Source organism: Ictalurus punctatus, chromosome 4, assembly GCF_001660625.3.
Source record: "Ictalurus punctatus breed USDA103 chromosome 4, Coco_2.0, whole genome shotgun sequence".
Lineage (NCBI taxonomy): Eukaryota > Metazoa > Chordata > Actinopteri > Siluriformes > Ictaluridae > Ictalurus > Ictalurus punctatus.
The window spans coordinates 7,967,924-7,984,778 of record NC_071284.1 but is presented as its reverse complement, the minus strand read 5'-3'; the positions used below and the strand labels follow the sequence as shown (position 1 = coordinate 7,984,778).

The following is a 16,855-nucleotide window of genomic DNA, read 5'->3' as shown; positions in this document are numbered from 1 at the left end:
TACTACTACAGTCAATATAACCCAGCCATACTTATAGCAACTGTTTATTTATACACGTAGCCTCAGTAATCTGTCTTGTTGAGGTTTCTCCACCTGTGCCTCAATAAGGTGCCTTGACTCCAGAGCAATGTCAAATAAGGTGCCTCGACTCTAAACAATGTCAAATTCAAAAGTAGAGCACTCATCCAGGGTCATGCTAGACCATAACCAATGTTCACATTTACCAAACTCATAAAACATGGTACAGTAAAGCCACAACTGGATTCAAGACACAGGCCTGCCTTTAAAACAGCTACCAAAACAAGCACAGTTGGGAGATGTATAGAGCAGGAGCAGCGTTTTGCTGGGCAATTCTGGCTCCTCTCATATGCAGAGCTGTATAATTGGATAGAAGGCGGGCCAAACCACACGTCCCGCTCTCCACTTACTGGTTTGGAAGCGTGTTTAGATTTCTCGTTTTAGAACAGCTGATTTTAGTGACATGCAAGACCTGTTATTTTACAAGCTGAAGGCAGGATTGAGTGGCGAGTTTCTGATGCAACAGTCCAAAAGACTCCAGGTTAAAGAGAAGAACAAAACGTAAGTCAGTAAACGTTTGATGTCTATTGCTAATCTTGATTCCACATGGCTTTGTATACTGGATAAAATAAATAAGGGACAGCTAGCAGGCTAATTCATACAGCGGTTGCTAAAATAGAACAAAATGTTTATTTGTGTTGTAGGGCATGCCATAAACAATGTGTAAATCTACATGCACACTAATAATTCAAATATTTTTATCTGATTTCAGCTGTTATCAGATTATTCCAGGGGACATGCAAACAAATACTACGATATTTCAAACTAGATTAAAGCCATTATCGGATTTCATGAAAACCAATAAACTTTTCATTCGTGTTCCTTCCGCTTTCTTGGTGGGAGTTGCAGTGGCAGCAGGCTGGAAAAAGGAAGTCCAGGCTTCTCTATCCCCAAGCCATACATTCCAGATCCTCCTGGGGGATCCCCAGACGTTCCCAATGGGTCTTGGGTCTGACCAAGGGTCTTGACCTCCTTATCAGTATATGGATGTCACCCTAGATTCCCAAAAGCATCAAATGATATAGCTGCTAAACCAAAGGTTGAGCCAGTCACACCCGTGTAACGCATTCTAGCTGTTAATGTAATTCAACCACAGTGTTAGTGAGTAGAACAGCTCTATGGGAAGGAGCCTGGAGTCTCTTAGACTAGAGGAAACAAAGCTCGCATCCCCTTGACCGAGTACCCCTGTGAGTACACTGTCAAACACTAAAAGACTGATGAGCAATATGAAAAGTACAACGCTACAGGAAGCATTTTATCTGTACCGCTCATCAGCTGTGTCATTTCCTGTCGAGAGCGTGCCCGTAATTCTCAGCTGCTTTTACGTGAATGGTGGTCAGCTCCCTGCATGGCTGGAGTCAAGCGTTTCTCTGGATATTTAGATGAATCAACGGATCATCCCTTCAAAGCCGATTGATCAGAAATCTATCTTAAGATGGCGAAGGAGATGAACATCTGGATAACATCGTATAATTATACCATTTGGAACAATACAAACAAACACAGCGCTGTTTGTTCGTATGCGAGTGCCTCAGGCAGCGAAGTATATATTTCCATGTAGCTATGGCTTCACGGATATAAGAAGTGCCTAAATCTTCAGAGCACTCACAGCAAGCTTGACATCCACAATTACAGCAGGGGAATGATCAATGGCTGAAATGGCTAAAAAAAGGAAAAAGAAGATTTAAAGTCGTAGTCCAGCAAACAGACTTCTGAGGACTTTTCATGCTTGGGAGCAGCATGGTTATTAACGCATGGTGTGCAGCAGTGGTGTGTGTAACCTGAGGCTAGGGCTGGCTGGGAGATAAGGTTATGAATTCCTAAGACCACACCAGAGCTATGGAAAGAGGCTGTTTATTACTGCAGTACTCACCGTGTAGAGCTCGTTAAGGACTTTCATCAGATCCTCTTGCAGCTGAAATGCTATTTCCTTACTCTAGAGAAAGAAAAAAAGGGGGTGGAGGGAAAGGAGAGGGGGAAAAACACACACACACACACACATCTGTTATGGACACTCTTCACGCATAATACTTAATGACAATCAGACAGAGCATGACTATCAGGCACATATGGATTTAATCACAGCCAATAAATTTGTATAGTTTATAACAATAAGTGAGTTCTACTGAAGTGCTGAAGTGTTCGTTTCAGAAGCACATTTTCTCTCTTTATGCTTCATAAAGAGCGTTTATCTTGCTGACAGATGTTGGGGTTTTTGCACTCAGTAGATTGCTGCAAATTAAAAATCTGGCAATTCAGTGGAGTCTATTTTGGCTGAACTGAAGCATCACTCAGCATCAAGAGCAGTGAAACTAATATAACCAACAATAAGCATGGTTTAGGCACCCCCATATACTGGAATTATGAAGAGAGAAAAAAACTAAAGCAAAATCATCTAATTAAATATTACAGAGCTCAAAAATGTATTTATTTATTTATTTTTTATGAACCTGACCATTTGGAGCTCTGTTACACTCCTGTAACTCGCGTGGATAAGCAGGATTATAGTAATGGCTTCCTGTCTTACAGGCTGCTCCAGTCTCTCACTAACTCGATCATATTTTCACTAATCTCATTCGGAAGAGCTTTCCCAGCAATAACTCAGTGAAGGAGTGAGCAACTCAACCTCCTCTACAAGTACTGATATAAGGGTAACTGTGGTTAAACAGGATACAGGTTAGTACAAAATAACTAGAAACAATATGATACTGCACCGCTTCAGCACTGATATTCATTAACAACTGCTCCTGAAGTCACCACATCCAAGTGGGTCATAAATATGGAAACCATGACTGTTTCTCAATTCCAAGAACGCAAAGAAGACCAGTCTGGCCAGGCTACCTTGGAAGAACGAACTCGGAAGAACAGGAGGACATAAAACACAACTTTGAACGATTTGAGTTGTGCCGTGAGCTTCCTGTTGCGCAATGGGTAGTAGTGGGACAGGGTCATCATCTCTTCAGTGCTCCCTAAGTAATATGTTTCATCTGGTTAATAGATTTACTCTTAAAAAGGCTGATTAACCTAAAGTTAACTAAGCATGATTTAATGCAGCGAGCTCTCTGTTTGCAACTGCGACCTCCCGTTAACAAAAAAACGAAGATAACGGGTTTACCGTTACCTCAGGATGGAAGCTAGTGTAGTTTAATTAAAATACTTCTCAGGGATAAATTAAGACTTTTCAACAACTTCATATATATCTCAATCTAAATCATATACCAAAATCATTCTTTTTAGATGCATTTTTAGATTATTATCGTTAAAACTTAGTTAAGGGTCAGGATTCCATCATCCGCCATTGGTTTGCTGCAATGACTTCTGGGACTTCAAGTGGGTTCTGTGCGTTCAGGTCTGACGCATCCTCAATATCAAGAACTCATCCGGTAATTTCATGTGTCCTCGGTACTTGCGCATTGGAATTAAACTTCAGAGGTGGATGATGACGTAAATCATGTACACAAGGATGCAAGATCGCAGAAGACCGCATATTGCGAAAAGGGCTATTATTTATTGACTGAAGATTTTTTTTGACACTTAATATCCTTAATAATTCTGATTATACAGATTAGTATTTGACTTCAGTTTTGTTACATCGAAGTGCTGCTGAATTCTCAGAAGGTGAATAGAAGAATATGGCATTGTTTCTGCAGAAACAATTTACAAAAGGGATTTGTTTGACAAACACTCCACATGATTTCATTTGTTGGCATGGTAACATTTTCTGTGAGGAGATGTTTTAGCATCTTTGGAAGGAGACGCCAGTGTCGGCGCTTTGTAACCGTCAGTTACCGAGGTAAAGAGGTCAACTTTCATTTTTCCGACGGGAAAAAACCTAGGGGTTTTCTGCACTTATTTGTCATAACTTCAAGACAATGGGGAAATAAAGAAGCTAGTGCAGGAGCAGCTGCTGTTTACAGCTGCTATAACGTAAGTGATAACAGGAACGAACTTGTTTTGTAGACATTCCACAACATTAAACGTGTTGTTCTGTAATAAATAAGAAATTGTTAACATTGGCAAATTGATGCGGTAAAAGAGGGAAAATTTTTTTTATTATAACAGCACACCTCATTCATGTTTTATTCCATTGTCAAATTTACTGGATATTTTCGAATGATAGACACTTGTATCTTGGCACTTGGTATTGAGATGGAAAATTCTGTATCACGTAAACACTGAGTGCCACAATAGAATGCAAACCTACAAGCCTCCCCTGTACGATCCTCTGTGTTTGTATATTATCTGTGTAAACACAAATGTGCCCTTAGGGTTTAAGTTTGTGTCGTGTACCTAAACCCAAAGCTGTGGTTTCAAATCATAAGCATTGGCCTGACATTGAGGGTCAAGAGCCACAATAATCCAACTAAATACCTACACAACTATACACTGCAAACAGGTGTGCATATGTGTGATGCCTCTGATGGGTCATAGCACATCCTCTGTGTGACGGCATACACACTGTCCATGTCCACGTGACCCCAAGCAGACACAGAGAGATATGAGATTTGCGAATCATTGCATTTGTTTTTATTTACATTTTACACAGCGTCCCAACTTTTTGGGAATTGAGGTTGTAGAAGCTATGACGTATTAGAATGTATTAGCATTAAAATAAAATGTACAAACTGTGCAGCTGGTGCTCAACACCATCTGACCAATCAGAATGAAGAATTCACAGGCTCTGTGGTATCATTTCTTCTAGCTGGTCGCAAATTGTAATTCTTCTTATTATTATTCTTTTTCTATTTGCTGTTAGGAAATTTATGCGGTAATAATCTTTAGTTCAGATATTTATGAAGAACTGCAGCATATGTAACACCCAGTGGAGCTGGAAATGAAGTATAAAGCCTCTGATTCTTACCGCATTAATCGCTGCGAAATATGAACACAGTGAGCATCGCAGCACACCAAAAGGCAGGAAATTAGACGATGATCAAGCAGACACCATGCCCTAGCATTATCTAGTGCTGTCACTAACACGGCTCTATTCAAGGGATTGTTATGAGCATTTGCATCGATGTGTCAAACCCAGTCATAAATCAGCACTGGTGAAATATGCTGCCATACCCGAGCTGACAGGGGCTTCATGGCAGCGGGTTATAAATCGTCAAACCATACTGCAAATGAGGACACACTGAGCTTGCTACAGTTTTCTTTTCTTTTTTTTTTAAAAAAACTTGGTGTGATTTTATAGCTACAGTGCACTAAAATGACACAGAAGCAACTTCTAGTCAATACACGTGTGTGTTTAATAAATAAATAAATAAATACACACGTACATAAAAATAAAGTGCAAAAAAAATATTCTGCAACCCGGCTCGAAAAAGTGCTCTTTTCATTGAGCTTCCAGGACTGCGCAAATTCACCTTCACTTCCCATCAGACCACTGCGTCCCTAAAATAACCCACAAGCACGGAAAAAGCCAGAGGAATAAATAATAAAAAACAAAATGCATGTCTTAAAACCTGACCATCCATGAAGGAACTTCATGCTGGAAATGCATACTTGCATTTAGCAAAGCATTCCTATGATGCCAAACTCCGTTTGAGGTTGAATGAAATAAAGCTGCTTTAACATTTTTAAGAATGTAGTTTATTTAATTTTTTTTTCCCCACCACAGTAACCACAGCTACTTTATAGTGCACACTGTCAAGACAGATAATCATTCTTTTTAATAAGAAGCTGCATTGTGTACAGGCCAAACTCCTGTTGTTGTTGTTTGTTTGTTTGTTTGTTTGTTTTTAAATACCTCAGAATAATAGACGATTGAAAATGATGTAGTAAAGAGGGGGGGGGAAATGTTTCAAAAGCTTTATGTGTACAGGTTGAATTGGTAAAGATTTACCACAAAATAAGTTACTATTGTGTTTACTAATGTACACAATTTGAATGTTTCTGGGGGAAAAACAACTCCAATTAATGTGTTTACATGCTCTTGTGCAATCTGATAAAACGCTATGAATCAGTCGATAATCATATTTCATTCAGTAGCACTGCTATAAGCATGGAGCAATTACTTTAAAACACATGTTCTACTAGTGAGATGCTAGCACTGTCAGCTTGAGGAAAATTATTCTTTATTGAGCAAAAAGTAAAGCAGTGTTCGATTTTTCCATTTTTCCTAACAAACACAAATTTTTTTTTTTTTTTTTTAATGAATCACTTGTATTTTTTTTATTTATTTATTTATTTATTTTTATCAATTTGAAGGACAACTGACTTGAGGTTACTGGCGACCAATGAGTGGCTCTTGGGTTGTTTTTCTGGTAAATATTAGGAAGGCATGAGACAGAATACTGTTGTCTCAAATATCTTGATACAAAAAAAAAAAAACTGGCAAGACAAATTTCATGTATTTCCATTTCAATTTGATCTGTATAGCGCTTTTTACAATGGACATTGTCTCAAAGCAGCTTCACAGATACATATAAGGATACAGATTTTAAGTGTGTGAATTTATTCCTATTGAGCAATCCAGTGGTGACGGTGGTGAGGAAAAAACTCCCTAAGATGATACGAGGAAGAAACCTTTAGAGGAACCAGACTCAGAAGGGAGCCCATCCTCATCTGAGTATTTCATGTCATATATTGCGATATTTTCGTTTGATATTCATTTTGAGCTCTACTTCTTCTTTCACACTTCTTATGAAGCGGCAGCACCTGCGGTAGTAGCGTACAGAGCATAAAGCTTGTGAGTGAGAACCCAACTGTCTCGAAACATGCTTACTTAGTAGTTCAAAAAGGTCAGCTAATCAGAAGGAAGCGAAATGGCACATGTGTCAAGCACAAGACCCGCAGCCTCGTTTCGTTCGGCCTGCGGGGCGTGAAGAAATAACACCGAAACCGCCCTTAGTTCACTACGGCTCGATGATGGATTGTTTCAGATCAATTTGATCATTTAAGGCACAATCTACCATCAAACAATCTTTCCATATTAATAACGCTTTCATGAAATACATTTATAACACTGAAAAAGATTCATTAACATGGTTAAGTAATTATAAAATAATTGCACAAATTTGCTGTCTGTCTTAAGCCTGTCTTTATTTTGATCCTTTTTTTAAAACCTTTTTTTCCCCTCATCAGGAACGTTAACGCACATGCACAGATTTACAAAAACAAAATATGCTAGAGAATAACAATATATAGGCTCCAGGTTTCCCCGTGACCCTGAAATGGATAAAGCGGTATAGAAGATGGATAGATGGATGGATGGAATAACAATATATATACACATGTGCTGGATAATCTGATTATTAAGCTAACATTCAAACGATTTCATTGGCTTCATTAGGATTTCATTGTACTTCGTTATCTGAATGCTTGATAATCTTTTATTCTGATAACTAGCTAAATCAGATAAAGATCAGAATTTCACTGTGTGTAAGCACATGCAGTGTTAGCTGACCTGATCTCTCTCTCTCTCTCTCTCTCTCTCTCATACACACACACAGAGACTAACAGTCTGTCAGTGAGCCAGCTGTGTGTATGTATGGCCTGTGTGTGAGGATCATTACTGAAACTATGTTGTGGTCAAATCCTGCCGAGAGAGCGCTGATTACAGGGTGCGGATACTTTTAACCCTGCTATAAATTTCTGAGCATGACACATGAAACTCAAGGCAATTTAGAAGTACAACCCTATAGTCTCTGCCCTATACGTGCACTGTCACAACACTACGAGAGACAAAGGATGACAGAGCTGGAGACAGTGAGGAAAGGGAGCGAGCAGGAAAGAGAATACATGAGGACAACACATAGTGTTAGACTGTGACCTTGCTACACAAGTATTCTCTGCTACAGTACATTAATGACTCATGAGTCTTCAATCTCTGTTATTATGTTCCAGTATCAGCCAGTCATATTGCTGAAAGCAGCTGTGGTGCACACATGGCACATCTGTTCTTTTATCATAGGCCCCTCAACATCCAACACAAAAATAAGTACCTCTGAATCACATCAGGGAAACAGTAAGAGAGAAGTATGGCATTTTGGCTCGCATTAAGAGAAGGCTAGTGTTTTCCCTGGTTTGGAAGGGACCCTCTGGCTTTCCCCATCTCGAGGTCTTACAGCACAGCTCATCAGTTCCCTTAACTGACTCTAACCATCTTCCCGCAACTTTTGGGCCTTGTAATTTAGTCCCGTGGTCAACTTAAAGTGATACGGGAGAGCATGAACGTTAAAGACGTTGTCCTTCCGGGAAAAAAAAGGGCCACAGACGTCAACCGGCCGGAGGGAAGCATAATTAAAGCTTCTCTTTCAGAGTGGAACCACAACAGGCCGTATGGTCAGACCCACCTCGCGAATCTGACGAGAGAATATTGGCACTGCTTAAAAGAACGGCAAAAATCCACAAAAAGTACAGGCACATGATCCTGCTTCACAAAGAGCTAACTGCAGAAAGGGCAGTCGTGTCTCAAATGGGGGTGTTTTACGCTCTAGTCCTTTGAATATAACAGCACAGAACAGATGTATGGTGTATATGTGGGATATGGTGAGAGTTACTTGAAAGGAACACAGACCAAACAAAGGGCTAACCTAAAAGAGACCAAATGGCGGATGTGATTCCACATGGGAGCCTCAGGAGCTCAGTTAACCACCAGGAAACAGAATGAATGTAAAGACGCATACTGCTTTTATGTGTTCGTGTTGTTTGCTTTCTCGTCTGTCTATTGAGGAAGCAGGACAGCTGCAGCTCTAACCTTCTTCATAAGGCGCGTCGAGTCCTCGCTGATCTGCATGAAGCGCATGATGACATTGTTCAGATAGATGTCGCTCAGCGTGGCGTGGTCTTTACTCTCCCGCCTCACCTGGTTCAACAACAGATACCAACAGTTCACTGGGGAAAGGAGGTTCTGGTCTTTTCTGCAGACAAACAAAGAGGAAAAAAAAAGTAAGAATACAGAAAGCAGAGTTGGTTAGATAATGGCGAAATGCAATTATTTTACTCAATATGGAAAGTATGATCATAATTATTCTGAAAATTAAGGAACAAATAATATTACTGCACTTTATTACTCAATTATCTTAAAGTTTAGGTTTTTTTTTTATATCCCCTCTGTTTGTTACAAGCATACATTCATTCACATCTTTGAAACAAAATAAGACTAGTCCTTAGTCACATTAAATGTAATTGTTTATCATTATCAGCAGGTAGCGTTGCTACCTCACAGCTCCAGGTTTCCCAGTTCAATCCTAAGCTCCGGTTGCTGTCTGAGGGAAGTTCCTGTATACATTCCCCCCGGTTCTCCGGTTTCCTCTCACCTTCCAAAACCATCGTTAAAAACCTCCAGGATGCTACCGCAAACACTGCGTTAAATGTGGGAGCTATAGTTTTTCAGCAATCAGTAAAAGTACTGATATTCTGATTTTCTTTCATTTTTAGAGCACATTTTATAAATCTGAAATTCATCATATATTTATTACAGCCTTAGTTACATTACCTTCAATTCAACTGAATTCACCTTTTTAGATTCCTCTGACGTGGGGACAAAACCAGTAACGGAAGAGTTGTTAATCTTGCCAAATTATGATCACTCAATACAGTGCTATACATATCTCATACATCCATCCATCCATACATCTTCTACCGCTTACTCCTTCTTCAGGGTCGCGGAGGAACCTGGAGCCAATCCCAGGGAGCATGGGGCACAAGGCGGGGTACACCCTGGACAGGGTGCCAGTCCATTGCAGGGCACAATCACATACCAATTCATACACTACGGACACTTTAGACACGCCAATCAGCCTACCATGCATGTCTTTGGACTGGGGGAGGAAACCGGAGTACCCGGAGGAGGAAACCCCCGCAGCATGGGGAGAACATGCAAACTCCGCACACACATGGCCCCGGCGGGAATCGAACCCCGGACCCTGGGCCTACATGAAGTCCTTTGAAACTCAGGGAAGTTTATTCTGCTAAGGGAATATTTGGGGTAGTGTTGGTATACAGAGATAAGGATAGACGAACATTTACACTGTTTTAAAGCTGTTAAAACTGTCATAGTTTAGAGAATGTTTCAGTTGCGTGTAACTTGTTCTATATCTGTTTAGTACTTCCTCAGTATCTAAATCTAAACCAGTCCTTAAGCCAGAGCACAGGCCATTCAAGACCCTATTTGGGGTTACGTTCTCCAAGTCAATTAAATTGCTGAAAGCTGTCAAAGGAAGTGGTACAGCACTAAAAAAACTCCTCCCCTTTGTTGTGCAATGGCTTGACATAAGCTAAACCACTCGAGACTTGAACTAAACTTAGACTTAAATCTTTCCTGAATCTTTGCTCAGGTCACAAGTCTGCTCATTGCATGCTGCTGCACGATCTCTCTTTCTCTGCTCGATGATGCCAGATGTTTCAATGCCATTTACATGGATTTGGTTATATGGAGAGTTAAAAACCCTGAAGCCCTTGTCTGATAGGCAAATCGTAACACAACAGCCACCACACTGATTTGTGTTCATTTGAGCTTCACTGAACATTTGATGCCACACCGTGTGCCAGAAGAACTGAACTGAGGTGTGGATATCTTCCAAGTAAGTTAGCTAGCCAGAAAGCATCTGGATAAATGTTCTTTAAAGTTAGGAATAAATGTTGACTGATAATGCTGTGGTTGTTTCTAACGCTATAATATTACAACAGGATACAGCAACCATGCCAAATACAGATCTGAGTCTTCAATCACATCACTGAAGTTAACTAAGATAATTTCTTAGTCAACTATTTGCATTCGCTGAAACTAACAAGCCGGAGTTGTGAGACAATGAACAGGTAGTCATTCTTGAACAGTTCAAGAGGCAGTAGTGTGATACAGCGATCACAGGGAGAACCATAAATAGTTTCACTCCAATATTACTATCCTTTAACTTGCTTTCCAGCAAGATGTAGTAAAAATAGAGGAAGCTTGTGACTGATTACTGTTAATCAATTCAAACCTCTCATATTTTGAAACAATAATACTGCTATTATCGCGTATTTTTTTCAGCTGCAGAGGTATTACTATTACATCATGCATTCTCATCAAGGTATAAAAGCTAGAATCACCTTTGGTCCAGAGGCCAAGCCTGCAAAACAGGCGGCATGTGTCAACACAACAGGTGGGTCAACACATCCCAGCCCTGAACCGTATGACACGGACATCCACATGCCACGTAGACATTACACAGAGAGAGAGAGAGAGAGAGAGAGAGAGAGAGAGAGAGAGAGAGAGAGAGAGAGAGAGAGAACAGCTGAGTTGACATTTTCAGTCATACTTTCACAAAACACCACAACATTTAAAACAGAAACAGGAAGTGAATCTCTCGGATGGAACGACAGAATGCATAAAGTGATAAGAAACAATCCTCAAAGTTTAAAAAAAAAAAAAAAAAACCCCGGCATGGGAGCATGGGGAGGGAGATCAGACTGGATGAAATGGATAATGTAATTGAACTAAAAGCCTGTATGAGCACACTTTGCAGAAGGGGATTTCAGACTGAGAGTTATGGCAGCACGAGAAGGCTTGGTCAGATGGCAATTACCATAAAACCTTTCAAGAAACTCCTCGGTCAGTATACTGAGTAGGTAGGCACTAGGGACTTTTCTTTCATACTGCAGAACATATGGAGAGCATGTGACAATGCTGAATAGTGAAGTGAAATCCTGCTTAACTTGTAGTTAAAGCTGTATGGAATATGAATTTGGCACACATAAGTCAAACCAACAGGAAAACTGTGCCATAATAAACTGCTCATAGATCATCATATTTCTTCCTGAATTTAGTACTGGCAAGGACGACGAGTCTGCTTATTTAAAACGTCCAAGGACAAAGACAAAATTTATGACCAAAAAATTCAACAGCGAGTTAACAGTGGTGAAGGTGAACAGCCATTAGGTTCGAACAGCAACAGATAACATTCAGGCTATAGAAAGCATAAGCGTCCCAACCTATAGTGTTTATAATGAGTCTATATTGATCACAGATACATTACAGCACAGTGAAATTCTTTTCGTTGCAGACCCTAGCATGTCAGGAAGCTGGGGTCAGAGCCTTGCCCAACAGTGGCAGCCCGGCAGCGCTGGGACTTGAACCCACAACCTTCCGATCAGTAACCCAGAGCCTTAACCACCAAGCCACCACTGCCCCCATGCCCTCCATTTCACCACCACCCCCCCCATCTCTATGAACAAACCACCTGGCTCACACAGCAAAATAAGCAGTTATGTCAGAGATATTCAGGCTGATCATCTAAGTGAACTGTACTGTTTGTTAGGCTATTCGTTTGTGCTCTCTGTTCTCTTGTTGAAAACCTGTGCACATTGTTCATTTGTTCAAGTCTTATTGAGTCTCATCTCCCTTCTATGGAGTTGTATACTCTAAAAATTCACCAGATAGTAGCCTATAGCATAAGTCAAGTGCGATAGGCTGTGATCCTAATTTGTCATGTTATGTTATGTTATCTTTTGTAATGAGCAATTCCGGCGTTATGGACGTGACATTTACAGTCAAAACCTGAAATATAAATTCTCAGAGAATGCATTTATTATCAGTAGATTGAACCATCTTTTTATATTTTCCTATAGTCCAGACATCAGAGAAATATCAGTCTATATACATGAATTCTCTTTTAGACGAGGGAAATATACCTGCGTTACGGACGGGACAAAAAAAGGACACGGGTTTTTGAGAGACGACATACTTTGTAGAAATTCTGTGAAATGAAATGCACAAAGCAGAAGTATTAATACAAACCGAATGGAGAAAGGTTGGCTCTCCACAGAACATGAAATATGTATTTTATTTTAATTTTTGTTTTCGCATTTATGAGGAAAACCCATTGTTACGGACATGACATCTCTCCGTTACGGACGTGAGGTTAGGTTAGGACGTGAGGTTAGGATTTCATAGACTGAATTAACTGACGTGACCATCCCTCAGTGTGCTCTCGGAGAAAGCAGTGACGGCTTTGTTTCCTAATGAGATGACCTTCTGGCCTGGCCAAACAATCTTGCCGTGACCACCAGTGACTTCCCAGAATCTTATACCACACACACTCAAAGGAAACACAACAAACCCTGGACTCAATCTAAGATGCTCCAACTGACCATGGAGTGCCTGATAACTGTTGCACATTTAGGTAGCCACTAGCTCCGCCCCCACAGTGTCACCATATAGTTGGCTGTCAGCACTTGTATGTACTAGTTTCCAAGCAAGAAACTTTCCAGAGCAAGATACAGTCTCTGGACTGAACAAAAGTTCCCAGATTCCCTTTATCTTTAAGTTATTCCAAGTTTTGTTTAAAAAGTGGCAAATACAGGAGATACACTTGCACATTTGTCAGTGGGCTAAGGGCAAGTCTGTGATTTGTCATTTGTGTTCTCAGTCTTGGCCTCTTCATGGTAAAGTGTGCAATTCTTTGAACATGTTTATTGAAGTACCAGAAATATGTAGTGAAAACTACAGGTCTGGCTTGTGAAACTACTATTCATGATCAAATTCACCAGATTCGGTGTGTTAGAGAGGAGAAAACAAAGTATGCAAGGCAAAAGTACTCGAAAACCAGGGTTGCGAACAACTGTCCTTGGTCAGGAATTTCCGAACATGTTTCCCACATGTTCTGGCATAACATCTGCATTTTCAGGTCAAGAGTACACATGTGCAAATGGCAATTAGACAGAAGTATCCCAGTGCAGCAAAAAAACAACTTGAGGAAATCCAGACTGGCATAATTTTAGATCTTACTGATAAACTATTGGCCAGCGGATTACGGCTGAACCGAAACACTGTAGAGATTTGTGCAAAACCTATCAGATAAGCAAGATGTGCTCATATTTCTTTAAAAGTTCTGCACAAACTGTCACTTTGATGCTGCCATGTTGTGGGCTTTTGAAACTCTGTTGAGCTGCTGATAAAATGCCAAACGTAATGAAATTTAAGGTCTGTTATAGCCAAAAAGTGGAGGAAACGATGAGAAAGGGGCAGTCAAGTGAGTTTTCACCAACCTAGTCTCATCCTCACATGTTCGCAAAGCTTTCGTACACTTTGCTGGCCACAAGCTTCAAATCTTAAAAGGTGGAAATTTGATTGGTTATTCATACTTCCATGTTAAATGTACTTTCATTTACTGGTTTCCAGTGAGCTTCTAGTAAGGCATAACACAGTCACTGGATTTAATTTAAAACTGTCTGCAATGTCCGTCAACGAACATTCTGCTGTGATAGCAGATGGGTAGATTTGATAGCTGAGTACATTTAGAGATAAAAATTACCAGATTATCCTTCAATACTTCCAAGTCTGGCTGGCGACTCTACCAACAATACAACACTAACAAAAACGTACGATCTTGATTATGACATTATTCCTCTGTTAAGTAATACTCAGAAGAGTGTTAACACTGGTGCAAAAGATAGGATCTTTCATTAGCTAGCCTTTTTCCCCTTGCATTACCCAGCTCCATTGCTGCTGAATGCACAAAGTCAATCACAACTCAGCAGAAAAATAAAGATTCTATTTGCGACATTGGTAATTTACTTTCACTCCTTACCTACAGGAAAGGAACCCCATTCAACAGATAATGCATGACAGGACGATATAGCCAGAGCCAATGGACGCACTAATGGTCGTTAAATGGTCCTCAGAGACCCGGTATAGAGTGCTTAGTGGAGGAAGTGGAATGCCAGCTTATTCACGAGAACTCCTGCAGACAAACTGCCTGTGTGATGTGCTTATACTGTATCATAGATGTATGGTGAAGATACAGCCAATGATATTTGCAATATGGCCAATATGAAAGCTACAAGTCCAACACAGAATCCCCTAAATGGACATAACTGTTGAGCCAGAATCCATAAAACATGTGTTCTGCACACAAACAAAATCTGGTGTCTTTCTGAAGACTCTAGGAGGTAGTGGAGGAGGAGGTCTTTGGATGTAATCAGATCGTTGCCATCCCCATCCATCTCAGTACACCTCCCTGCACAAACAGAGCCGGATGTGTTAGTTCAGCAAACAGCTGCACTCTCCCTTTGTGGATGAATCCACCACATGGCTATAGAAGAACACTATCCATTGAGTACCAAATTTCTGCTGATCCAGCTGCCTCTTTTTCTCCCTGTTTGTGCATGTTTGTGTGTGTGTGTATGTATGCTCAGGATCACAGTAGCCCTACACAAACATGAGGAAGTGTGCTCACATGAGACAACGTACTGCACTCCCAAGACAACACTTAAAAGTTGTCGGTGGGATATTAGACAACTTTGTTTGAATTCCTCGCCCTATATCCTCAAGCAGATTTCCTCACTTCCCATCTTGTGAGTCTTCAGGTTGGGCTACAAGTAAAATGCCGACAACGGAGAGGAGCTTTAAATAAAACGCACAGCTGGAACAGATAACTATTTGTCTTTGCAGGCCATCACACATATAGAGGTGTGTATTTAATCCCAACTTCAAAGCCCTATTTAAGCCATTTACTCTGCGCTTAAAGACGACCTCAAATCAAAACTTACCTTTACCTTGTGATCATGTAATATCGTTGCCACATGAGCTTGAGATTTGCCGTTTTCATAAAAAACATCATTTATCAATAATCCTGCATTGCATAAGTAAGATGCTCTCCAGCATAGGGCTGAACAAAACATATTAGTTGCTAATCACTACTGCAGTATTGAGCAAATTTTTATTGTGTTTTGGGAGTATTCCTCCAGTCTCATAGGCTTTCTCTGGGTGAAATCAGGGCATCGGCAGGATCCGTGACAAGGGTGGACAACTCAGCAGACTGGGTGGCCGAGACAAGGAGATTTTATGTCCGGGCTCTTAGCCCTTAATTCTTAATTGCCTGGTGGACAAGTTGTTTCACCAACCAGTAAAGGAAAAACCCCTACTCTTGCTGACAAAACAAAAAAAGTTTATGTTAAAACCTAATGAGCTTCAAGGTGGTGCATTACACCTCAATGTTATAAGTATAGCTAACACTCTTTGTTCCAAATCCCACTGGATTTGTTTGGGGTGTACTGTTGACAGATCTTTTCTGAACCAGGAACACTCAGGTAAGTGGAAATACTGACAAAACTGAGCAAAATAAACTGCAGTGCAAAGCTGTCATATAACTCACCTCCTACGATTAACTAAATCGAGAGATGATTATGAAGATGAAAGCAAGAACTGAATTATTTTTGTGTGTGTAATGCAAGTTTGTAGTGCTAGTTAGTTCGCCATGCATCGTTATATTACATTATATTACCTACAACTTTTTAGCCTAGTTAACACCAAAGCATTTTCCTTGACCAATGGGCTAGCTAATACATATATATTTGATTTGGGTTTGTTCTGACATATTATAAAATCAATATTATGACCCTAATGTCTAATAAAATCACAACAAAACTTCGCTGCGCATTTAGCACTCATCTCTTGATTCACAGCAGCACCGTCCAGACTTCTTACGCTGCAAAACTCTACAAGGGAAAGCCGTGAAATTGGCAAAAACCCACATAAGAGTCAGTGTTTTGTTCCGATGTTTCCTTTCCCATATATAAGCCTATGGCCTGAGGTAGGATAAGCCTGGCTTCTCATCCCCACGAGTTTCACACGTATTCAAATGGCCTGCATAAGTATTTAGACTGCCTCTACTCTGACAGGCCAGTATATCACACAATGAAAACAGAGACTTGCAGCCGTTACAGTCAGACTCACAGCTGCTGGACTCATTTGGGTCGGCAGCAAGCCGACTGCTCTATTTACAGAAGCCTAAGGCAAACAGCCGTTAGATATTTCCTATCCAACCAGTTTAAACATCATGCAAATGTA

The 16,855-nt window shown here is 40.4% G+C and overlaps 1 protein-coding gene across 4 annotated transcripts in view; it reads right to left on the bottom strand.

Moving 5' to 3' along the window:
* The window catches only part of srgap1a (SLIT-ROBO Rho GTPase activating protein 1a), a 100,369-nt gene that overhangs the window by 50,694 nt on the left and 32,820 nt on the right, over positions 1-16,855 (bottom strand). For all 4 annotated transcript variants that reach the window (XM_017466342.3, XM_017466341.3, XM_017466345.3 and 1 more), the window contains exons 3-4: positions 8,780-8,942; positions 1,952-2,014 (exon numbers count right to left, since the gene is read on the bottom strand). In XM_017466342.3, coding sequence (XP_017321831.2) covers positions 1,952-2,014; positions 8,780-8,942 — 226 coding nt within the window. The remainder of the gene's footprint in view (positions 1-1,951; positions 2,015-8,779; positions 8,943-16,855) is intronic.